General features: G+C 52.1%; 1 protein-coding gene across 2 annotated transcripts in view; it reads left to right on the forward strand.

The window, feature by feature from the left end:
- The window catches only part of MYT1L (myelin transcription factor 1 like), a 421,026-nt gene that overhangs the window by 260,167 nt on the left and 135,283 nt on the right, over nt 1-25,576 (forward strand). For both annotated transcript variants that reach the window (XM_024995855.2, NM_001078012.1), the window contains 2 exon segments: nt 145-207; nt 22,750-23,099. In XM_024995855.2, the coding sequence (XP_024851623.1) occupies nt 145-207; nt 22,750-23,099 (413 nt within the window).

A 25,576-nucleotide genomic window follows, 5' to 3' on the forward strand; every position in this document is an offset into this window, starting at 1 on the left:
CTTGATAGAGAGCGGGCTTCCGCGCTCCCCGGGGCCCGGGCCTGCCCCCGCCCCCCAGTGTCCGGCCTTCCCTGTGAGTCCGCACCCCCGCCCCCGGCCCGCCATCCAGGGGGCACCTGAGTGACCCGTCCGTTCCTCTTGCAGCTGTCCCACCCCCGGCTGTGACGGCAGCGGCCACGTCAGCGGAAAGTACGCGCGACACAGGAGGTAAGGCCGCGGTCTCGGCGCGGAGCCGCGCGAGTCGCGGGCGCCGCCTTGGCGAGGCTCCCCTGTCCCCCGGACCTGGGGCTCTTGGAGTCGCTCCGACGCCGCCTGGGGCAGCGTTTGCCCACCCGCGGGGGACAGGCGGGGTCCGCGCGGCCCGCCCCCGGTTCGCGGCGGCCGGGGTGTCTGGTCCCGCTTTCTCCTTCTGTAGCTCAGGATGGTGACCCTCGGGTGGTGGCGCGAAGGACGGCCTTCCTGGTCTTTCAGCGGGAAGCTCGACCGGTCCGGGGGAGGAAGGCCAGGCCCCAGGCGGCTGCGGGGGACGGTCTGGGCCGGAGCGGCCAGGCCGGGCCAGGCTCCAGGGGCTCAGGGGCTCCAGGGCTCAGGTGATGTTGCCCGTCAGCCCAGATTTCAGGCCTGCGGCACAGACGATGAGGGGACACCGGGAGCATGGAGCAGGGAGGGGCTTGTGGCGGCAAGGCTTCACGCCAAGGCTGCAGGGCAGGGGCAGGTCGGCCGGAAGGTTCTCGTCTCGTGGGCCCCCGGCCCTGTGGTAGGAGGCAGCTTCCCCTTTGTGCGGAAGGTCGCGGCCCCGGTGCGTCAGAAGCGTGCACCCGCCAGGGCTCACCTGTGGCGGACTCCCAGACCCAGGCTGAGAGCTGTCGTCCGGCCAAGCAGCCTTCGGGGCCGGGCCTGGGTACGCGGGCCCAGGTGCTGCAGCAGGTGCTCCAGCCCCCAGGCGACAGTCCTCGCGGCCTCGCTCACTATTTCCTTTTCAGCTGAGCGCTAATTTACCGGTGAAATCAAGCAATTATGATGATTGTCCTTCAGCAAAATCAAGGGAAAATTACAAATTACTCCAAAATCCCCCATGCTAGCATTTAGGGAGGCAGGGAATTTTAATGGGCACCCACGATGAAACGGTTTCAGACTGGGGGAACAGCTAGCCATGGTTAAGAGAATTTTGTGACTTAAATTATTATATTTAATGTATTATATTATTATCTTACTGTGCAAAATTATCGAATTATCCGATTTAAATACATGGTTTATTTCAAGTATTTGCTATTTGATGAAGTATATATGTAAATTCTTTTGTAAAGTCCTGTTTTTAAAACCTGACTGGTTTATGTTTACGATGGAGAAAAACAAGTTAGCCAACTGGGATTCTCCAGGCAGCAATACTGGAGTGGGTTGCCATGTTCTCCATGGAAACTTCCCGACCCGGGGATCGAACCCAGGTCTCCGGCATCCCCTGTATTGGGCGAGTTTTTACCACTAGCTCCACCTGGGAAGCCCAGTCGTCTCATGATTAATCGATAAACTTGATTATATTGCTGCTAGAAGGGATGATTAAATTTGGCTAAAAAGTTTTAATTAGATGTCAGCTAGTTTTAATTAGGTGTCATAACCACACTTTCGCAGGAATACTCGTGAATTTCCCAAAGAATTGACTATGCTATGCTAAGTCGCTTCAGTCGTGTCCGACTCTGTGCGACCCCAGAGACGGCAGCCCGCCAGGCTCCCCCGTCCCTGGGGTTCTCCAGGCAAGAGTGCTGGAGTGGGGTGCCATTTCCTTCTCCAATGCATGAAAGTGAAAAGAGAAAGTGAAGTCGCTCAGTCGTGTCCGACTCCTAGCGACCCCATGGACTGCAGCCTACCAGGCTCCTCCACCCATGGGATTTTCCAGGCAAGAGTGCTGGAGTGGGGTGCCACTGCCTTCTCCGAAGAATTGACTCAGGCCTTTGTATTTCTACCCACAATGCACCCCATGATTGTGGACCCCATGATGAGTCCTGTGGGATTCGGGCTGTGTGTACAACCTCCCCGGGGTCCTCTTCCTGTATAGAAAATGGTGCTTAGGCTGAGGCTGGGCCAACTGAAGACAGCCAGGCTCCACCCTCCTCTGAGACTCAATGCTGATGAGAGTGCAGAATGCCCTGAATTGTGCAGGAACGAAGTAGATGAAATTTTAGAGAATATTCACAGAAGCAGCCAAACTGGAAATTTTTAAAACAAAAATAATTTTAATTTTTAAATTTAAAATGGCGTTATTTTCACCATGAGTCATGATGTATACAGTTATTGGAATTCCCACTATTTTACTAGTGGGAAAGTAAATAGTGAATCAGGAGGCGTATTGCGGGTCCCAGAACACAGTCTTCCCTTTGCCACTAGTGACCCGGGGCTTTGGGTGAATTATTTAACTTCTGTATGTCCTTAGTCACTCAGTCCTGTCCGACTGCTTGTGACCCCGTGAACTGTAGCCCGCCAGGCTCCTCCGTCCCTAGGATTCTCCAGGCAAGAGTACTGGAGTGGGGTGCCATTTCCTCTTCTGAGGGATCTTCTCCACCCAGGGATCACATGCTCGTCTCTTGCCTCTCCTGCATCGGCAGCAGATTCTCTACCAGTAGCGCCACCTGTACGGGCTTCAGTTTCCTTGGTTTTAAAACAAGAAAGTTTCGGACTTTGTTGCGTGCCTGCTGAGTCACTCAGTGATGTCCAACCCTCCGCGCCCCCATGGACTGGAGCCCAGCAGGCTCCGCTGTCCATGGGATTCTGCAGGCAAGGAAACTGGAGTGGGTTGCCATTTCCTCCTCCAGGGGATCTTCCCAACCCAGGGATCAAACCCGAGTCTCTGACATCTACCTTCACTGGCAGGCAAGTTCTTTACCACTAAGGCCACCTGTGAAGCCCACAGACTTTGTTATGTAAAGCTGATTACCATTCAGAATGCCATGTCAGAGGTAAGATTCTCTCCCAGGAGTCTCACTGAGGTGTCAAGTAAGGCTTTCTATGTTCTGTTTGTCAATGGCTATATATTATCAGTAATTTTAAACTAAGAGGTGACATTTGAATTTCTCAGACTGAAAAGGTGGTCCTTGTAGTAGGTAAGATTCTTGTACACATCAACATCTTCTGACTGTAGCTATTTCAAATTTGTGAGATTTCAATTATATCTGGCTTTGTCTCTTTCATTTTGAAAAGACAGTTTCTGCGCTGTGACAGCTGCTCTCATGCACGTAAATGCCTGCACCCCCAACACAGGTGTCACCTTGCCCCCTGCTGAGGCTCGGCGCACCTGAGACATCATCAGATAAGACCAGTGCGGCGGCCTCAGTTTGGGTCTTGATGAAATTGCCCATCATTTCAGGTTTTTACTTGGAGAAGGAAATGGCAACCCTCTCCAGTGTTCTTGCCTGGAGAATTCCATGGACAGAGGAGCCTGGTGGGCTACAGTCCACGGGGTCACAGAGAGTCGGACACGACTGAGCGGCCAGCACTCAGGTTTTACTGATGCACTTTTCAATGAATGTACTCCTGTTAAGGCTACAGTTTCATTGTACTCACTCATCATGTCAGTTTGTAGCTGAGTATAAAAGACATTCTTTTAGTAGATTGATATCTAGCTATTTGAACATGTAAAAATTGAGGCAGGTGAAGGGAATCAACAATGTAAAAAATAAAATTTTTTGGAAATTTGATTTCAGGTAGTAAAATGAAGTCTACCAGGTAATCTTTATTTTAGCATAATTCCTAAGAGAATCAGATACTGGTCAGAGTTTCAGTGCGCCATTTCACCGCTTTGGAGGGCCTGCATGGCGGCGGTGGTGGCCCTGGGCAGTGGTCATGGCCCTGGGTGGTGGCTGTGGCCGTGGGCAGAGGTCATAGCCCCAGTCAGTGCCCGTGTCCCCGGGCAGTGTCTGTGGCCCTGGGCGAAGGCCATGGCCCTGGGCGGTGGTCATGTCCCTGAGTGGTGGCTGTGGCCCTGGGTGGTGGTCGTAGCCCCAGTTGGTGGCTGTGGCCCTGGGAGGTGGCCATGGCCCTGGGTGAAGGCCGTGTCCCTGGGTGGTGGTCATGTCCCTGGGTGGTGGCTGTGGCCCTGGGCGGTGGTCGTAGCCCCAGTTGGTAGCCGTGGCCCTGGGAGGTGGCCTCAGTTGGTGGCCGTGGCCCTGGGTGGAGGCCGTGGCCCTGAGCCATGGTCTTGCCACTTCAGTGGGGATTTGGTTTCCTGTGGATGCTGAGATGGGTGACGTTTTCCCTTGGTAAGGAAGGCAGAGCTGTGGGTTCCTAAGAAACCAGAAATAGAGGGCAGAGGAGGACCAACCGCTGGGTGATGCTTGTGAAGTTCATCAACAGTCTGAATTCTCAGGGAATTCACGATTTACAGTCTTGGTTAAGAACGAAGGGGTGGGACTTAAACTTCTAATATCATTTTATTGGATGTTCTGCCTTATCCAAAAGCCGTATCCTTGAACTACAGATAATCGACTCAGGGCATTTGTTTGTGTCAGTCATTCACAGTTTGAGCTGCCTGATAAGCATACACACAACTGCACAAAGGCTGAGTCAGAGAGAGAAACTGGGGAACACATAAGGGAAAGGAAAACACAGTTTTACCAGAAACTCCAGGCACCTCAGGGGCTTGGGCGTAGCACCCCACGTGGTGCCGAGTCGCCGAGCAGTCAGGGTGAGAGAGGAGGAGCAGTGCCAGGCCCTGCGTCCGACGCAGGCGCCACACCCCTTCCTCCTCCGGGCCGCCCTCCTGGACCTGAGGCCCATCTCTGGATCCCTGCACACTGACCACAAGGGCCCCAACTCAGTCAACATTTTCATGCCCTGCTGCGTGTGGTCAGCGTCCCTCGTGGCTCAGACAGTACAGAATCTGCCTGCAATGCAGGAGACCAGGTTCGATCCCTGGGTTGGGAAGATCCCTGGGAGAAGGAAATGGCAACCCACTCCAGTATTCTTGCCTGGAGAATCCCATGGACAAAGGAGCCTGGCGGGCTACAGGGGGTTGTAAAGAGACACAACTGAGTGACTAACACTTTCACATGCACATGATCAGGGACAAAACCACCAGCCTTTATCTTCCAAAACATTGTTAGTATCCAGACACATGACTCCGATTCTTCTAGGCTCTATATTATTAGCACGTAATTATGACAAAATCACCATGGAATCTGCAATCAAGGCCAGAAGTAATTCTTCACGAACCAAAATGCAATCTCAGTCTCTGTCCACAGCAAATCCCGTCTCTTCCTTTCCACTCACGTCTTACATCTCTTGCACACCTGACTCTGCACACTCCACGGCCCTGAGTACACACGGCTTTTCGAAAATGGTATTTATGTGAGAGATGCTGAAGGTAGCATCTCAAACGTGATGCGGGGGCCAATCCCAGAGCTGCCTTTGCAGGTGCAAAACTAACCCTCCACCATCTAAGTAAGTTCCCAGAGTCTGGTTCTTAGACACCCAGGTTCAGGGAGAGGCGCATTCTGGATCCCTGCTCTCCTCCTGGGACCACCTTGTTCCTGCTCTGCAGGCAGACAGGTGACCGTAAGCGTCTAAAACAGCTGTGGGTGATGGGTGAAAAGAGCATTTCCAGGCCTACAGCCTGGGTGGCAGGAAGAAAATGAAAGACGTGGAGGAAGAGTCCGTGAACCTGGAGTTGAGAAGTCGCTGGGCTCTGGGTTGGTTGGCTGGAAGACTGCCTGTAGGGAGGGGAAAAGGACACAGAGCCAGCCCAGGACTGGGGCCCTGAACCAGCAAGAACGCAAGTGCAGGAAGAGCTGCCTGGTGCGGGACCCCGGCTGCCTGAGCGTCTCGGGGGCTGGGGTCTCTGCCTGGCCTGGGTGGTGTGCGTGCTCCGTGCCATCCCACCCTTTTGCAACTCCGTGGACTGTAGACTGCCAGGCTCCCCTGTCCACGGGATGCTCCAGGCAAGAGTACTGAAGCGGTGCCATTTCCTACTCCAGGGGATCTTCCAAACCCAGGGATCAAACCCGCGTCTCTTGTGTCTCCTGCATTGGCAGGCAGATTCTTGATCAGTAGCACCTCCTGGGAAGCCTGAAGATAGGTATCCTATGGATAGAGATGTGGGGTCAAGAGGCCCCAGTCCACTCCATCTGTAACTGTTTTAGTATGGTTCAAATACCTGAAAAAGACGTTGTTCAATAATCCAGAGAATTATATGACCTGTTACTAGGATAGCCAGAATGTGGGACGTGAAAACTTTCCTGCCAAAATTTACTCTTGAAAATTTGACTGAGATTGAACATTCTAATGCCTTATAATCACAATCTTCTGTCCCCAAGTTGATATAAAATATTGTGTTAAAGATACAGTGCAACTTGATGTTACAAAGGGGTAAATAAATAGATACTAAATTCATTGTCAAAATCAGGGCTAGTTTATTGTTCTACCTCTACGACTGTAAGTATTTGTTAGACGCTCAGTCGTGCCTGACTCTGTGCAACCCCATGGACTGAAGCCCGCCAGGCTCCTCTGTCCTTGGAATTCTCTAGGCAAGAACACTGGCGTGGGTTGCCGTGCCCTCCTCCAGGGGATCTTCCCGACCCAGAGATTGACTCCGAGTCTCCTGCATTGCAGGCAGATTCTTTACCATCTGAGGCACCAGAGAAGCCTTATTGTTTTAACGTCTTTTTAAAATTTCCTAGTAAAAATTAGAGATGGGAATGATATTTATTAGTATCTATCACAGATTGGGACTTCCCTGGTGATCGGTGGTCACCTTCCAGCGCAGGGGCTGAGGGTTCAGTCCCTCCTCGGGTAACCAAGACCCCATGTGCCTCTCAACCAGAAAACCAGAACATGAAACAGAAACAACATTGTAATAAATTCAATAAAGACTTTAAAAATGTTCTACAGCAAAAAGAAATCTGAAAAAAATCTATCACAGATTAATAAATATTAAGCAATGTAGAGGAATTCGAAATTTTAGCCTTCCTTTCAGCAGTTAGATACATACTGGACCATTGAAATTAACTGGTTTTACTTACTTCTTTCTGAACAGCAATTTTTATATAAGTCTCCAACGAAGGAGAATGTGTGTGGGGCTGAGGGAGTCCCTAATGTGGATTTATTCTCCACGTGATCTGGTTGGTGAACCCTCTGAATTTACTTCTGACATTTAATGGATTTTATTCACATTTGCCCTTCACAGCTGTTTTGCTGAGGTTATTGTTTGTTGAGCACAGGATTCTGGTGAGATAGTTGACCTGAAATCTAGCTGTAGAGTCTTGCAAAAGCCAGTTGATGGCCTTGGTATTACATTTAAATCCTTCCCAATTTAGAAAATTCAGAATCAAATCAATTTATCCTGAAACTTTAAAATTAAAAGCTCCAAACGGTAGATTTCTTTCCTATTAGAAAATTATTGGATTCTCTCTGGCTTGCGGTGCGTGTTCCTCCTTCAGATTTTTCCCATCTCATATACCTTTGCACCCACCAGTGTGACTGCCATGGCGGCAGCCGCGGGTGAATAATTGCCTGTCTTCACGGGAGCCTGTTCTGGAGCTGGAGCTGAGGGCTCCTTCCTGATACACGCACGCCTCATTTGGAGGCTGCCGGCAGCCTGGGGGCTGTATTATTCATGCCTTGACAGAGAGCTCTCACTAAAAGCCTTGGAACGGAGCCAGGCACCGGGAGAGACAGTGGAGCATGGCGACGTGCAACTGAGAGGAGCCTGGATAATCAAAAAAGAAAGAAAGAGACAGAGGAAGAAAGAAAAATAGGGATCCTATACTTTCCGTTTACTGGTTTCACATGGATAGAATTTGTATTTGCATTAAAATAAAAAAACCCTAAAAATAATTGCATTTTTTTCTAACCACGCTTGAAAGTTTAACACAATTTTCCACATTTAATTGCAAAGCTGATTTTAATTAGTAGGGCCCCGCATGTGAAAAATGAAGATCCACTTGGGTGCATGGCAACACTGCAGTATCTGTTTATGCTCTAATTAATGTATGACTGCCGTGCAGCAGGGCGCACGCCTGGGCGTGGGTGAAGAATTCCGTGCACGCAGCCGCCCAGCCAGGAGCCAGGGCATCCACAGCCCCTTCATTCCTTATAAGACATCGCTGGGCATCGCCCATCCCTGAACTTTACAGCGTGCTCGTCCTTCCTTCTGTCACTAATATTATAAATCAGGAGCCAGGACGTACCTATTTTACCATTTATTTGATAGCTTGCATGCATGGTTGCAGAGAAGCAAAAAGGTGGAGTTCCAGGGACTGGTCTGTATGAAGTGAAGATTCGGAGCTAGTGGGTTTCCCAGACCCGCCGTTGATCGACGCCTTATGACGAGCTGTCTGTGTGCAAACACAAACTTCAGGGCTGTGGTGGCAGTTCGCCTTTATTGTCACAGTAAATCCTCTATTAAAAAAAGAAAAACAAGCTTCCTGGCCATCACCCTGAGAAAACAATGTGTGTGCTGCTCATCTCCAGCAGGTCTGCCCGAGTGGGCACCTCGCTGGCCCTGGCCACGTTTGTTACATATTTCAGAAGACAGTGTGACTGATTTGGTGTGTTTAAAACTGTCAATAAAACAGGTAATGCATTTCAGGGGAGATGTTTGACACTGGATAAAATTAAGTATACTTTTTAAATAACTCTGCATTCAAAGAGAAGGAATATAGGTATTTTCAGGCAAGGACTTGGAGACTCTCTCATATTTACAATCTGTATTGGTTAAGATGAAACAAAGGAATTATCATCTAGGCCTGATTTCTTGCCTGATGATTGCTAACGTATAACCATGGCTTTGAAGCCGCTCTGCACATACAGCAGACGTGGGTGTGCGGTGGGGCTCTGGTCAGGGATGACGGCTCCCTCCACCGTCTGCGCTGGGCTGTGGTGGGTACCCGGCCGCTACATTTCAGAGCTGGTGATGTGTGGACGGTGTCTTGGCTGAGGCTGGGGCTGGGGGCTGCGGACCCTGCCGCGGGATGACGAGCCAGGAGCCCTGCGTCCCTGCCAACGGCGGGGTCCACGGCCCCAAGCTGGTCTCCAGAAACTATCTAGTGTTTGTTTTTAACTTTTCCGAGTTATAGATCAGGTGGGATAAGCATCTTTGCATAGTTTTGTGGCTGCTGGCCCCTTCCTCGGGGTGGACTGTCACAGGGAGGAGAGGAGCTTGAAGGACGTGAGGACAGGACCGGTTTCAGGAGTGTGTTTCCGGCAAGACGGCCCGTCTGTGTTTCCAGGAGCGGGGAGGAGGTGTCCCTGTTGCCTTCAGCAAATAATATGAGATCATTGTTTTTAAAGCACTTCCTTCTTATTCAGAAAGAAGTTTTTTTTTTGTAAAAGGATAAGTTTTTAGAAGATTGGGAATTTTTTAAACAATGCTATTGCTAGAAAATTCTGGGGAAAGGAATGTTGTGAAAGGTAAGCCATGCTTTCCTCCTCTTAAATGAGCTTGCTCTTGTGAGCTGGACTCCAGCATCCTCCCACCCCTGAGACTGAGCCTCCGCTGAGACCCTCCAGAGCTCAGTGAGGAACAGGTTCCGGGCGATGCTCAGGGCCAGGCGGAAGGTGAGAGGCTGTGTCCTCTGTCATGGCCACCTGCCCCCACTCCACCACCCCGAATTCCAAGCCTGGGGGCAGAGGCCTCACCAGACCCACAGCCAAGGGTGTGAGGAAGGGTTGGAGCCCCTGAGGGGGACGCTGTGCCTGAACGTCGTAGACAAGCCTCTTTAGATTTCAAGATAAAAATGCAGGTCTGCAAGGACAGCAGGGTGGGCATCAGGGCCCAGCACCTTCACTGCCCGGGGCTCCTCCAGCCCAGGTGGGGCTCCAAGCGCGTCCGAGTCTCTCTGGCCCTCCGGCAGCGGGTATCAGTAGCCCCACCTGACCGAGGGGGTGCTGGGAGCCGGGAGCAGCGAGCAGACACTTCTGCGGCCACGCAGAGGCCCTGGGGCCACCCGAGGGCTGCATTTGACTCAGCCCTGCCCTTGGTGACCATCCCTAAGCACACAGGCCGATGACACAAAAGGCAAACGGACGCTTACCAGTCACTGCACAGCACGGACGTGTGGGCGTGTAGAAGACGCCCCAGACCAGGAACGAGCGAGCAAGTGCTCAGGCTGGATTTCAATCTGGTGTGGAGACTCGCTCTGCTGCGTATTGCAGAGATGACAGCTTAGTTAAGGGATTGCACAGAGGTAGGTGTGCAGGGGTCACCTCTGTGGCCAGGTAGAATACGACACTCCAGGCCGCATCGAAGATGCTCTGTTTGTCTAACTGCCGAGTGTTCACGGCACACACAGTCATCCAGCAGAAGGGATATCTCGGGACACAGGGACACCCACCCTTTGATGTAAGGCGTGTGACTCGTGACAGCGACCCACACGTGCGTCCAGACGTGTAGGGTGCAGGGGAGGATGTGCCCAGAGAGGCAGCAGGAGGGGTCCTGGGAGAACCCTGGACACACAGACACTCACGAGAGCCCGCAGCGTGGGGGCCCCAAAGCGCTGAGCAGGGGACAGGGCCGGAGCAAGCGTCTCCCTTCCTTCCCGCCACTTACAGATGCCACAGGCACAAGACGCTGTGAGGGTCCTTCTCGAGCAATGAAGCCGAGGCCCCCTCAGCCACGCGTCTCTCAGCCTGGAGACCGTGGTGACTCACAGGGGACCCACGCGCGGAACCGCCGCAAGCTCCCAACGTGCCGGAGGTCGAACGCCTCATGGCGTCTCTTTCTGATTTCTGAAGACATGATGAATCCGTGGTGCGGCGGGATTCCTACAGAGCAGAAGGCGGGGGACAAGCCCCTCCGGGTGGACGGTCCCGCGGGGACCCTACATCACGCCCTCGAGGCGGGCAGAGTCGGCTGGCGGACCCCGGGTTCCGTGGCCCAGCCCCATGTGCAAACCGAGGGAAGCCCAGCCACTCTGCACGGCTTGTCTTCAGGGCTGACTCCACCAGCTGCGGGAGTAGGACCCTCAGCAGGGGCACAGCCTGCAGCGCCTGGTGGGATTCCTCGTCATCCTTGCGTCCCTTTAGGGAAACCAAACCCCCGTGGGCTGTGGGCCTTCAGGAGGCACCCTCCTGGAGGTGGCATGCCTGCTGAGCTGGGCCTGAGCCCGAACTCGGGGAAACCCCCCCAGCAAGGCTGGGCTCCCCGTCACCGTCCTACTCCCGAGACAAGCAGGGGGAGGCTGGGGCTGGGGCCGGCTGCCTCTTCCCTCTCTGGACCAGCCTTAGGGTCGGAGTCCTTGGCCCCAGGGGGAGAAGGGGGCACAGGGTGGCGGGGGAAGGTGGTCCCCTGCGGGAGCTGCCGTCAGCTCCAGGCCATGCTGCAGGGAGTGGAAGGACCTGTCCTGAAGGGATCTGCCTCTGGCCTTCGGTTTCCCGTCTGTGGTTGCTGCTTTTCCATAGGACGGCCACGTGATACCTTTGAGCCGTTGTCCTTCAAATGCTGAGAAGCTGACACCCCCAAAGGGGTCCACGTTCTCTACACCAGTCCTTATTCATTTCTTTCCAGTATCTGATGGCTTTTGATTGATGAGAATCACCTATTTTTAAAAAAAATACGAGGAACCGGATGGCAATAGGCACCGTGAAAGGAAGCAGCACAGAATTCTAGAATGAGGAGCCTTAGCAATAAGGCTGACACCCCCAAGACCCCTCCCCACAGAAGCCTTCCATGGGCGGGGGCGCCCCAGGGAGCAGAGGCCGCACGACTCTTGGGTTCCAGAAAACGCCCTTGGAGACCCTGGGGGATGGACTGGCCTCTTCCCCCTGCAGACGAGGAGCTGAGACCCCCCCAAGGTCACACAGTTAGCAGGAGGCTTCACGTCCAGCTCTTCTGGTCCAGACCTGCGTGGAGGACTTCCGCATCTGCGGGACTAAGACGCGTCTTCCTACTTGACGCTGGGGAGGTGGGTGCTCTTGGAGAAAACTGAGAGAAGAGAAGGAAAGTCCTCGTCCGCGTGGTGTCAGTGAACAGGGAGACGGATACACAGACAGCATCTCTGCACCCGTCAGCAGCTGAGGGGTCTGACTCCCAATCAGGGAGGTGCCCCCCGGGGCAGTCGGGCACGGCTGCATCCCCTCCCAGGCCCCTCGCGGACCTTCCGCAGGACGAGATCGGGGCAGCTCTTACCCTCGAGCAGGGCAGGCCCCTCCACGGGCTGTCAGACCAGCTCACAGGCCTGCGGGGGGCAAGGCATGGGGAGGCGGGTTAGCGCCTTCTCGCAGGGACAGGTGAGCCGTGTCCTCGGTGGGGGCCTCACTGAAGGATCCGCGGGCTGGGCCACGCAGCCTCTGAGCAACCAGAGAAGCAAGCGCCCTCGTCTAGAGCTGGCGTCAGGGTCAGGGAGAGGAGCAGACCGCACGCGTACGCACGCACGCACGCGAGCACACTCAGGCCTCCCAGAGAATGGCCTGTGGGACCCCTGCCCACACCACCGGCTTCTGCCACGCCCTCTCTAACGAGAGGGTCACAGCCTCTGTCAGAGCCGGGCTCGGCATGCCCCCCGAGGGCACCCCCGTCATCCTCGTTCAGAATGAGGGTTGTGGAGCTGGGAACAGCGGGACCCAGTCCTTGAGGGTGGAACCCTGTGCCCAGGGCCAGCCCGGCAGGGGCGCTGGGCCCTGGTCACGTCTGCACACAGGGCGCGTCTGAGAGCCATGCGGCAAACACAGTCAGGGAACCTGTTCTCACAGCGGGACCTCACGTTTCCAATGGCTGTTAGAAATGAAAACGACTGCAGTAAAAATAGCTGAGTCCAGGTGAGCTGTCATCCGAACCCTGAGTGGGAAGCCATACAGACCGGATCTGGTTATAAGTTGATGCGTGGGGGGATGTGGGTGTTAGTCGCTCAGTCGTGTCCAACTCTTTGCAACCCCACGGACTGCAGCCCTCCAGGCTCGTCTGTTCATGTGAGTCTCCAGGCAAGAATCCTGGAGTGGGTTGCCATGCCCTTCTCCAGGTGATCTTCCTGACCAGAGATCGAACCCAAGTCTTCTGCATCACAGGCAGATTCTCTACCATTTGAGCCACCAGGGAAGTCCCTGTAAGTTGATGCTTCCGTCAACAACAATGAAAAAGTGCAGACTCAACCGCTTGTAACTACCCATTGCCAAAAAAAATTAAAAGCAAGGCCGTTTTGTGGAGAAAACATACTGAATCCTCTTGATGATGACCAGATTTTAAGGCTCATTATTTGTAGCCTGATGCCCATTAAACTACAGTCTAGGCCTGTAGCACCCTGAGCGTGGGTGATCGCATCTGACCACAGACCACAGGACAGCTCTGAACATCTATGTGGGGTAGGAGCTTGCATTTCTCTTGCAGTGCTGCTGCTGCTGCTAAGTCATGTCAGTCGTGTCCGACTCTGTGCGATCCCACAGACGGCAGCCCACCAGGCTCCCCCGTCCCTGGGATTCTCCAGGCAAGAACACTGGAGTGGGTTGCCATTTCCTTCTCCATTGCGTGAAAGTGAAAAGTGAAAGTGAAGTTGCTCAGTCGCGTCCGACTCGTAGCGACCCCATGGACTGCAGCCTACCAGGCTCCTCCATCCATGGGATTTTCCAGGCAAGAGTACTGGAGTGGCTTGCCATCTCTTGCAGTAAATGATTAGAAAATGCATATTTAAGAAGCTTCCTAATTTCTGTAAGAGACGGATGTTCCCCAGATTGAGTTTATGCGTGTGCATATTCTGCATGTTTGTGCATATATTACGTGATGAACAGCTCGTTGTGTTTCTACCAGGTGTTTACATACGAGCCCAAGAGTGGTCATATTTATCTGAGCTAGGAAGGTTCACGTGCATACCCTCCATCCCAAGCTGAACATGTAAACAGCTCCATCCTTCAACTACCAGAATTTTCACTTTTCCACAACTGAATAATTTCTTACCAGCCCTAGAAAGACAAAGTACTGTGTCCTGAGCATCTCAAGGAGAACTCTAGTATATATTTAAGGGAGAGTAAGAAATCGTTAGCTTTGCATTTGCATATATTTGCTTGTATATTTGTCCCTGGGGCAAAGACACCACTGGCAAAATCATAAATCCTTATATAGCCTGATTCTTGGTTCTTCCTATCAGTCTTTTTTATAAGTGAAGTACAGCTGATTTACAATGCTCTTTTGATTTCTGCTATACAGCCACGTGATTCAGTTACGTGTTTTTTCTTTTTCTTATCTCTTTCCACGATAGGCGGTTACACGACACTGAATGTAGTTCCGGGTTCTGTACTGTGGGTGTTCACCTGTTTGTATACAGCACTGTGTATATTGCTTATCCCTCTCCGTCACCTTTCTCTTTGGGTAACCAGAAGTTTGTTTCCTATGCCTGTGAATCTTTCTGTTGTGGAAATAAGTTCATTTGTATCTTTTTTTAGATTCCACATGTAAGTGATATCATATGACATTTGTCTTTCTCTGCCTGACTTGCTTTATTTAGTATAATAATCTCTAGTTGCATCCAAGTTGCCAAAAATGGCATTATTTCATTCATTCATTTTTACGGCTGAGTAATATTCCATTGTGTATATGCACCACATCTCCTTTGTCCATTCATTTGCAGACGGAATATTCATTTACAATGGAATATCAAAGACAGAGCCTCCTGAATTCTAGACTGACCTGGAAGGACTTTAAGGAGAAAGCAGATTGAGATGATCTTGAAGGGTCAGGAATAGAGGAAGTAGATGAGGATGGAGGGGCGGGGTGAGGACCGAGGGAGGTGCGGGGGAGGACGAGGCGGGGCAGACGGGGGAGGGGTGGGGAAGACGGAGGGGCAGCTGGGGAGGACGGAGGGGGAGGGGTGAGGAGGATGGGGGGAGGGGCGGGGGCAGGACGGAGCGGGGCAGCAGGGAGGATCGAGGAGCAGGGGGGAGGAGGCGGCGGGGGCGGGGAAAGGACGGAGCGGGGCGCGGGGAGGGCGGGGGCGCTGCTGCACTCACAGCAAGGCTGCTGCAGTCCAGTCCTTTGGGCTTTGGAAGAGCAGAGATACACAAGCTAACCCAGGTGAAAAGAACACGAAGGGGAGCGCACTGTAAGAACTTCAGGAAGTGTTTAAAATACGAGAAACAATCTCAGCAGCCGGATAACCTCATCTCCTGGAATGGGCTTTGGGAAAAGCGGGCCAGGTCCTGGGCGCCTCCACCCACCCTCCCCCATGGGCCAGGGACCCACCAGGCTGCTGCCTTTCCCTGGGGAAGCGTTCTTTTTGAGTCAAAATAAATTACATAGTGATTGTGTTTTATTTGAATCTTTAAGCTGCCATTCAAGGCAATAAATATTTAATAACAGGCTACATCATTTAAAATTATATAAAAAAGTAAAGCAAATCTCTGCCTTCCAGAAACAGATTTTTTTAATTCTCTAAAGCAATAGGGTCAAGAAAACATTTTGAAAAATTCTTCACTGAACGTCTTAAAATTCCCAGAATATTTGTGTCACGTTTAACTTAAAATATATATACTTTTCAAATCAGTCTGGCTCTTGCTTACAAGAGTATACAGAGAATAAAAGAAAAACATTAAGGAAATATGTCAATATGTAGTCAAAACTGAATTGGTTTTATTAATATATATGTTCTTGGAAAGATATCAGACAGACATCTGGTATGCTAGCCACTTAATAATTCAGTTAATTAAATTACTTCTGAAGTATTCTTAAATGCCTTTATATATTCTAAGGACATGTAGGAATAACCATTCAAAAATTCAGTGGTGAAAAGGAATGTCAGCTGTACATAAGACAACAAGAAGATGGAGAGAATGACAAAATGAGAGGCCCTTCCACACGATCAGAAGGGATCTTATATATTTTTTATATTTATCATTTGCTGCCAAAAGCCTAAAATAGTAATTACTGTGCCCGTCTTACAGATGGAAAAGTTGAGGCTGAAAGGGATTAAATTAGCTACCCAAAGTTGAATAGCTGTGTGATCTTGAGCAAGTTACTTAAGCACGTGTTCTCAGCAGACTCACTTTTGTGTTGATGCAGCTCCGATGCTGCTCACAGACTCTCCACGTGCGTGATGGCTGGACCCTCGCTGTCTGTGTAGACATGGCCCATCCTTCCAGGCCACATCAAAACCCAGGTCCCAGTACAACACCCGTCCTGGCCTGGTCACTCTTCTCCTGGTCACTCTTCTCCTGCTCTGGTGGCCTCCCAGAGGCTACTGAGCGCTGTCCAGAGCTGCAGGTCTCTCCACGGCCACCGCTCCAGCAGACTGCAACTGCTGGGGACCAGCGCAGACCTCCTCAGAGCCCTGGGCACTTGGATGGTTCCCTGTCCTCTGCATCTCCTTCTGCTGACCCTCCTCCCCTCCCTCGCCTCAGACACCCCTGTTCCCGGATGTCTGTCTAAGCTGTCTTCTCTCTCCACCCTCCCGAGGAAGCCAGCTCTATCCCACTGAACAGTGACCCCACAAACCAAAGATGCAAGCCAGCCCGCCCCTGAGCCCAGCCCGCTCTCCTGAGCCCAGCCCGCTCTCCTGAGTCCAGTCCCCTCTCCTGAGTCCAGTCCTCTCTCCTGAGTCCAGTCTCCTCTCCCGAGTCCAATCCCCTCTCCTGAGTCCAGTCCCCTCTCCTGAGTCCAGTCCCCTCTCCTGAGTCCAGTCCTCTCTCCTGAGTCCAGCCCCTTCTCCACACTGCAGCCTTAGGAAGGGTTTTCAGTGAGCCCACCGCTCTCCTGATCTCGTCCCAGTGCCCCCAGGAAGCCGCTGACCAGCATGATGGGCGCCTCTGTGTCCAGGGCCGTCTCTGTGCCTCTGAGCAGCCGCACTGCACTGTCTCTCTGTCTCTGTCTCTCCTGCCCCCTCCATAGAGGGCCCTCTGTGAAGCTGTCCGACCCCCATCCTCTCCAGGAGGGTAGCTCTGTCTACTCCTGTCCTGAGAGATGAGGGCCCTCTGCGCTGCTCAAAACGTCTCCTGCACAAATGAATCACTCAGCCTAGTTATTCAGCACAACCTGTGGGGAGCCCAGAAACGTCACCATGTGAATGAGGCCTCGCCACACCCCAGTAAGAGAGGCGGGCATGTGTCTCCCTCTTTGGAGACCGGAAAACCGAGACATGGTGAACCGTGCCTGGGCAGGGGGTCAAATACCTTGTCTGGGGTTACTCAGCCTTGAGATTTTCAGCATATATCCCCGAGTATCTGTCTCTTGAAAACGGAATTAAAAGAGCACCCGTCCCCGTGGGTCACTGCAGGGTTTACTGGATCCATATGTGTAAAGATTTTGGGAAACCAGGCATGGAATACATGTTCTGTGAGTGCTGGGCTGACAGCAGAACCCAGCACTCCAGAATCATGTTTACACAGGATGTCCATCATTCCAAAATCCACCTCATCCTAGACCTTGGGTCTCTGCCAGCAGCTGTGATGGGTGAGCTGGGCACGGGGCACACCCGGCAGGTGTGTTCTTCAGTGTCAAAGCCCCTGTCCCCATTTGTATGAAAACTGGAGAAGTGAAAATGTCAAGGGAAAATACCATTAAAAGCAGCATGGAAACCAGCCTTGAGAGCATGTCGTACACCGTATTTTATATATGTGTGTTCACGGCGAGGTCTTGTGGCAAGTAACCAATTGTCTAGAACAGCCTTACACAAAAGACTAAACGTGGTTTAAATCAAGTTAACATCAAAAGGACTGCAAACACTACAGCGACTGCAGGATGTACGAGGTGCCCAGAAGCACAGAGTAGCTGAGCGTCAAAGCCTGGGTTCACAGGGCTCGGGCTGCAGCCCTCCGTCCGTGACTTCCAGTAGCTGCTCGCACGCAGCTCGCGGACGCAGCTCGCGGACGCAGCAGCACGTGCTGTCACGACCCTCAGTTATCACATCTACTGCCGCTCTGAAGTCTGCACCGTGCGGAGGACACGCAGGGTGCATTTGTGGTCACCTCCGGGTGCTGTGTGTGCTGCAGACTGAGGGGGTGCAGGGGCATGAGGAGCAGTCCTGGGGACCCTGTGGACAGTGCCCAGGCCTCGGCTTGCCTCCCAGCTCAGACAGAGCCTGGGCAGAGCCTGCAGGCCTGACCTGCCTCCTGCTGAAGCATCTCAGCTCTCGCGTGGTGCCCTGTCCATCAGAGCTGCCGAGTCTGCTTCTGCTATGGTTATCTGCTTTGTTCCCGCGAGGGACCAGACCGGAAGGCTGAGCTTTCCTGCTGTCGGCTTCTCAGGACACTGAGCCGCCCCCTGAAGCTCAGCCCCACTCAGTGCCCAGGTCCTTCCCACAGGGCTCTCACTCAGCAGATATTTACCCAGAACTTACTGTGTCCAAGCTGGCATAGCCACAAGCCACCCATGGCTCCTGGACTCTTGAAATATGACAAGTGCATCTGAGCAGTTCATTTCAAAATCTCCTTTAATTTTCTTCAATGGCTATGTGTGACTAGTGGCTACTCTATTAGACACTGCAGCTCTAAAAATAGAACAAGCTGTTAACCTCCGGCCGACGGCTCAGTCCTGCAAAGGAGAAAGACAGTGTGTCAGTCAGCCATAATCATGCCAGGATGTGGTAAGTGCTTTCACTACTAATAAGTGGAGAAAACCTTTATTTGTTCATTCAACGACATTCCTCGAGTAACGCTCACACCCGAGGTTCCCTCAGCAGCTGTGGGAAAGGCAGCCGATGCCTGGTGGAGGCTGATGGCAATGCTGATAAACCGAAGTGAGGGGCACGATGCTGACATGAACGCCAAGCCCTGGAGGAGCCCAGACCTGCCCGCGGGTGGTGAGGGTCAGCCCTGGCGCTGGCCGCATTCATACCTGGGGCTTCCTTTTGGCACCAGATTGCCACTTTTCCCTTAGACTCTCCTGCCTACTCTGTCCTGCTGAGACATTCCAGGACCACGGAGGATGTTGTTTTTTAGAAAGAACCGTATGTATTGTCAGACGTGAGCCCAGGTGAGTTTGGAGGAGGCAGCAGCTGGGAGGCAGTCTGGCTTCTCCAGCTCTTGGACCACAGCCGCCACAGGTGAGAGAGAAGCAGACATCGTGCTTCCCCAGCTGGGCGTGTCCTGTCCTGCCCCGCCCCTCAGCAGACACGGGGTCCACGTGCTGGCATAGGAGGCACCATGCTCCCCTGTGCGTGTCCCAGGGTTTCCTCCAAAGTCTTCACTTGGAAATATTTCAGACCACTGGGTATCGTTGATCAGAAGGTGTCTGCTGATCACAGAGGGGTCTTCATCCTGGCCCATGCAGCCACAGCGTCTGGGCTTCCCTCGTGGCTCAGACAGTAAAGGCTGCCTGCAATGCAGAGAATGCAGGTTCCATCCCTGGGTCGGGAAGATCCCCTGGAGAAGGAAATGGCAACTCACTCCAGTATTCTTGCCTGAAGAATCCCATGGACAGAGGAGTCTGGCAGGCTACAGTCCATGGGTCACAAAAGTTGGACACAACTGAGCGACTAACACTTTCACTTAATCCAGGAGTTGTTTGACACAAGTAAAGTAAAATCTGGCCTGGGGGCTTGATTGTCATGTCTAAAATAGATATCAGGAACTCACAGCCTGATTTTGTTTGTAGGTGGAGCATAATTTTATTTATAGTTTACATTAGTAGCTATAAAGAAAAAAAAACTGAGCATCAAACCATGTTAAACTGGCAGAAGACACTGGAAGCTTGAGGCCAACTAATTCCAGAAAGTTGGAAAAAATGAATCCAGATGGTTTACAAAATGCAGGAGAAAGAAATAAAGCCAATCCAGGTAAAAAGAGAAGGCAGTCTCATTCCCATGCTCTGAACTTTACAATCCCACCATCTCAGGTCTGAGCCTCTGCGGGTTTGGGGTAGCAGAGGGGAGAACCAGCAAGAAGTCCAGTCTTGCTGGGTTCACACTGGTGTGCTGGGTTGACACCGTCATGCTTGGTTCACACCAGTGTACTGAGATCACACCATTGTGCTGGGTTCACACTGGCGTGCTGGCTTCACACCGGTGTGCTGGGTTCACACCGGCATACTGAGATCACACCATCGTGCTGGGTTCACACCGGTGTACTGAGATCACACCATTGTGCTGTGTTCACACCAGCATGCTGGGTCCACACCAGTGTGCTGGTTCACACCATCATTCTGGGTTCACACCGGTGTGCGGAGATCACACCGTCATGCTGGGTTCACACCATCAGCAGACCTTCCCATTGCCCAGTGGAGGTGGGCCATTCTGAGTAACATCAAGGTTAGCTGGTTTCCCATCATTTGCCTGCATCAGAATGAACCTGAGGGTGACAGCATGTTGGCTGGTTGTTCCGGTGAACACCTGGGGTGCATGTAACTTTGATGCAGGGCAGACGCACTGAAAGATTGTTGCTGAACCATGAAAGATGCCAGGATTCTTGGCCTCCGGAGGAGAAAAGTTCAATCCAGGGCCAGAGACGAGCCTTGATCTCTCTGCCCCCTTCTGATGTCTATGTCAGAAGCTTTCTCTATCTCTTTTATACTTTAATAAAACTTTATTACACAAAAGCTCTGAGCGATCAGGCTCATCTCTGGTCCTGGATTGAATTCTCCTCCAGAGGCCAAGAATCCCAGCATCTTTCGTGGTTCAGCAACAAACTATCAACACCCAACAACTTGTTGATGGACAGAGACAAGAGAGAGGAGATTTGGGGAGGTAACAGTAGTCCTCGTGAGCCACAAGTTCACCAACAGAGCCCAGAAGGACAAGACTCCTTATTGCTACACTCACTGACTTATTCAGATAAACACAGAGTGAATACATCAACAAGTCCACTGAAATCCAGGACCACATCTGGAAGACGTGGGTTGGAATGGAAACTGGGCCTGACCAGTTGTCAGGGATGGAAGCCAAGAGGATGTGGCCATTCATGCAATGGAGTGTTTGTCCCAGATTATCGACACAGCTTCTCCCCAAATCCATGTAAATATTCCCATAAGAGAAATCTCAGATAGCTGTTTATTTCCTATTAGCAACACTCTCTAGACCAGTATGTGTTTCCTTCAGCTTCTCTGATTCCAATAAATATTATCCTGGGGTTGACTGTTGTGTTTTTAAGAGATGAGAACAGTCAAAAGGCAGAAGGCCCATCACACTGGGCTCACGGGGAGGCTCTGCTGCCTTCTCCCATCGCATCCCTCCTGCCCACCATGTCCTCCCCACCGAGCCTGCGTCACCTTCCCACATGCAGCCGTGATCACGCCGCTGATTACATGAGAGAACTCAGTAGCTCCTGTTTGCTGCACTCAACCCCGAGTCCCTGAGCAGCCCGCAGGCTGCTCCGACCCCACTCAGCTCTCAGATCCCCGTGCTCACCCCCGGGCACCTGTGTGTGGCCCTCCAGGCCCGTCTCCTGTGTGTGGCCCTCCAGGCCCGTCTCCTGTGTGTGGCCCTCCAGGCCCGTCTCCTGTGTGTGGCCCTCCAGGCCCGTCTAGTCACTCGACAACCTCTTGATAAGTGCCCCTGCCCTCGGGTGCCCCTGCCCCCGGGTGCCCCTGCCCTCGGGTGCCCCTGCCCCCAGGTGCTGGGTGCACCATGGCAAACAGTGATCAGAGCTCCTGAAGCAGAATTCCCGCCAGGGCCGAGTCCTGTCGGACCAAAAGTGACCTGAAAGGTGGATCTTCGCCCTTGACCTCTGAGTCTGCTGCCAGCACAGGCCAGCACAGAGGGGGCTGCCAAGAAAATGATGCACTGGGTGGGTTCTGACTGAATGAATTCCTGGGCCCAAAAGTAAGCTGATCATGGTCTGTGGGAATCCCCTGCCACAGTGTTCAGCTATTAGTGGGGGTCACACTCCTCATTCTAGACACATGGAATAATCACCCACAGCAGTTTCCCTGTAAGTCTTCTCCTCATTCCTTGTAGTATACACACACACACACACACACACAGACACACACACAGGGTTTCCAGGAAGAAAAGGACTATATTTAGCACTTTGGAGAATTTTTTTTTCCAAGGAAATGTCATGAATGCCTATCCTAAGGGTCTCACCCAAGTTTGGGCAATTTCAGCATGATCAGTGCTGGATGCTAGATAAGCCGAGTGCTGTCTGCAGTGCCGGGGCAGGGCTGACAACCTCTGTAGACTTTGAAACTTGTTCTCATCGATAAATGTTATGGTCTGTGTTCTCAAAGTGGTCATTCTGTCTACACATACAGTGTTATCTTGAGAATATTCAAATCCAAATATATCCAGAGCTTTTCCACAACATATATATTTTCATATTTCACAATAATGTATATGTATTAATGCAACGTGCAGAACTAATTCTTATTTCTAAATGCATGGGCTTCCGTTGTGGCTCAGCTGGTAAAGAATCTGCCTGCAACGCGGGATACCTGGGTTCGATCCTTGGTTGGGAAGATCCTCCGGAGGAGGGATAGTCTACCCACTCCAGTATTCTGGCCTGGAGAACACCATGGGCTGCAGTCCACGGGGTTGAAAAGAATCCGACATGCCTGAGCGGCTTTCACTTTCAGAATGTGTGTTACACTCGGGTGCACTCGGGTGTATTTGGAGAGACAGTAAACTCGTGTTGTCAGTTACGGGGTGATGCGCACGTGCTTCGTAATGTTGGGGACGCTGCGAGGGTCCCCGGGCGATCACAGGGATGGTGCTGACGTCTGAGAGAGGAGACCCTCGCCCGCTGGGTTTCTGTGTGTCGCTGCTCCGTGCACAGGTGCTGCACACGTGTGACAGCCCGTGTGCACGCACCCTCTCTGCACTTGTGCTGAACCTCAGCCTCTCCAACCACGACTCCCGAAGCCCCAACCCTCAGCGACAGTAACTCAGGTCTTCTCTCTCTCTGTCTTTTTAACAGTGTGTACGGTTGTCCCTTGGCTAAAAAAAGAAAAACGCAAGACAAACAGCCCCAAGAGCCTGCTCCCAAGCGGAAACCGTTCACGGTGAAGGCAGACAGCTCGTCGGTGGACGAGTGTTACGATAGCGACGGCTCGGAGGACGCAGATGAGAAGGAGGAGGACGAGGACGAGGAGGACGAGTCGGACGAGGACGAGGAGCAGAGGGAGGATGAGGAGGAGGACGAGGACGGGGACCGCGAGGACGAGGAGGAGATGGACGAGGAGGACGAGGACGAGGAGGACCGCGAGGAGGAGGAGGAGGACGAGGACGAGGAGGACGAGGAGGAGGACGAGGACGACGAGGACAACGGTAACCCTCTGTGGGCCCTGGGCTCAGGTGGCTGGGCAGCGCTGCAGGCACAGCGGGCTGCCTGACTCTCACTCTCCGTGTAGAGAAGTCTGTCAAGCACCCCTTAGACCTTAGGTGCCGTTTCAGTCAAGTCGTTATTCAGAGTGGTCATCCCTGAATTTGCTGAAACGTCTGTGGTGTGCTCGTTTGTTTAGCTTGGCCGCTTTCATCCAGAAAGCTCAGTCTGCGTTTCCCCAGGTGCTCCCCCCGAGAGGTCCTGTGCTGAGCCACGCCGGGGGTGGTGGGGTGGACGTGGCCCAGCCACGGGCCTCCACGGGACCTGGAAGCTCGGTGTGACCCCTGCACACGAGCTGGTGAAGCAGGCTTTGTCCTGCATCTGCCGAGGCTTTGTGTTAGTGACCATCGGGCAGGGGTCGGGGAGGAACACAACTCTGTGAAGTGATGGATTAACCCGTCGTCTGCTTCCGTGTGGGAGAACTGTGTTTCTAATCTGGTGAGACGGACAGGTCAGAAGCCCTCTGTGCCGGGCGGTGGCATCTTTGGAGCCATAAATTTCAGATGGCTTTGCTTTTACATCCAGCTTTCTGTTAGTGTCAGACTCAGAAAGACCAGAGTTCAAACGCCAGTCCTTTCTCAGAAGTTGTCTCTTTTCTAGAGAGAAGCAGGAGGCTTCTGAAGAGTCTAGTTCTAGTCCTTACTGCCCTGGAGTTTGCCTCAGAGAAATGGCAAACCGCTTTAAAAAGTGAAAGAAATCTTTTTGTTCCCCCTTATGCTTCTTCCTTGGGGTCAAATCTCTTCGAGAATCTGAATTTGGAGAAGCGCTAATTTTCCGACACGAAGGACAGTGGTGTCCGTCAGTGGAGGGAGATTTTCAGGTCCTGTCGATGTGGGCAGGTTATGGCTAACCCTCGGTGTGGACACAAATCAACATTCCTCCTTCACAGGTCATACGGGTTAGTTCCAGGAAACCTGATTTTGTGAAAGAATCCTCGATTGCTGTCATGAGTTAGGTCCTTATGAAAGGAACTTATGAAAACCATTAGACACATTTACATGGATAATGCAGGCATACCTACAGGTACCTGTACACACACACACACACACACACACACACACACGAACCTCATGGATTGAAGCAGCGTCTCCCCAGCTTATTCTCCTTGTCTCGTGGTGCAGAGGCAGCCTGGGCATCAGCATGAGGGCACCCCCACCTGCAGACACCGCGCTCTGCTGAGCAGACTGTGCTGTCATTGGTGAGAAGATGGAACTTCCATGCTGAGAATTAAAAACAGCAGCTCTGGGTAATAAAACTGTGGAATGGGAAAGTTGGAGATCTGACCAATCTGGAAAATCATTTCTGGACGCTGTATTCAATGTGTACTGTTCTGGGCGAAACCATCCATTGTTGAGGCTGATTCATGATTTGCAGCTTAACCACGGCTTCGTATGAAGATGGTGTAAAATACTGCTCTTCCCTACTGTCTCTCTGTGTTTCGAAAGCAGTAGACATGAACATCTGAAGCTGCAAAAGTTTGGGTGCTTGATGGATGAGGGTGGGAGACATGTGCACACACGGGAGCCTCATTTATCCAAGTGTCTTAATCAGAGTGTAGATTCTGCCCTCCGTCTGCCAGAATTAGACTGACAATTTTAGCTTACTTAGGGCTACAGTTTAAATAATCTACTTTTAAAAATGCAAAGTAACATATTTTGCAGAAGTGAACAGAGCCTTATTGAAACAATAGGCTTCAGCTTGTGACTGTATTGGGTTTGTTTGCTCGGACTTGAACACTTAGAATTGCTTTAAAAAGTGAGAAAGCAAAGCTAGAGAGAGTTTTCTAGGAAAAGTCAAGTGGGCGTAAACAAGGTTCATGAAGCAATTGCATGGTTATAGCGTCTGAGCACGCGCCGTCACCTGGCACCCAGCACCCAGTCAGTGTTCTGCAAACATCGAGTCCATGGCAGAGGCATGTAAGGAAGTTGGTTCCAGAAAGAAAAGGCCCAGCAGAAGGATAAATGATTGCCTGCCAGCTCCTGGTGTCAGAATTCATGCTCAGCTCTGGATTCCCCAGCTGAGCCCCAATTAGAATCATTGATTACATGAACTTGAAAGGAATCAACTAGAGCTACTAATGAGAGGTTCAGCCAGGCTGCCCATCCTGTGGATCACTGGGCTACCTCTTCTGTTAAACGACAAGTATGTCAGTGTGACCAAATAGTTTGACAGTAAAGTGTAGTCAGTTACTCCCTCTTGGACAGGCTTTCATCAAATCCTACGTCCCAAAGAGTCAATACCTCAAAGATGGCCCATTTGACGGACCTAGCACCAAGGTTCTGATTTACACTAAGCTCTGGGCTGGGGGCGTCACAGGCTCGCCTGATTTCTAAGTCAAACAAATGCATCCCTCCTAAGAAGAGCCCACTTCCGAGGCCTGGTTCCTGGAGAACGTTCCACAGAGCTTCTCTATCCTGGAGAG

This window comes from Bos taurus, chromosome 8, assembly GCF_002263795.3.
Source record: "Bos taurus isolate L1 Dominette 01449 registration number 42190680 breed Hereford chromosome 8, ARS-UCD2.0, whole genome shotgun sequence".
NCBI lineage: Eukaryota > Metazoa > Chordata > Mammalia > Artiodactyla > Bovidae > Bos > Bos taurus.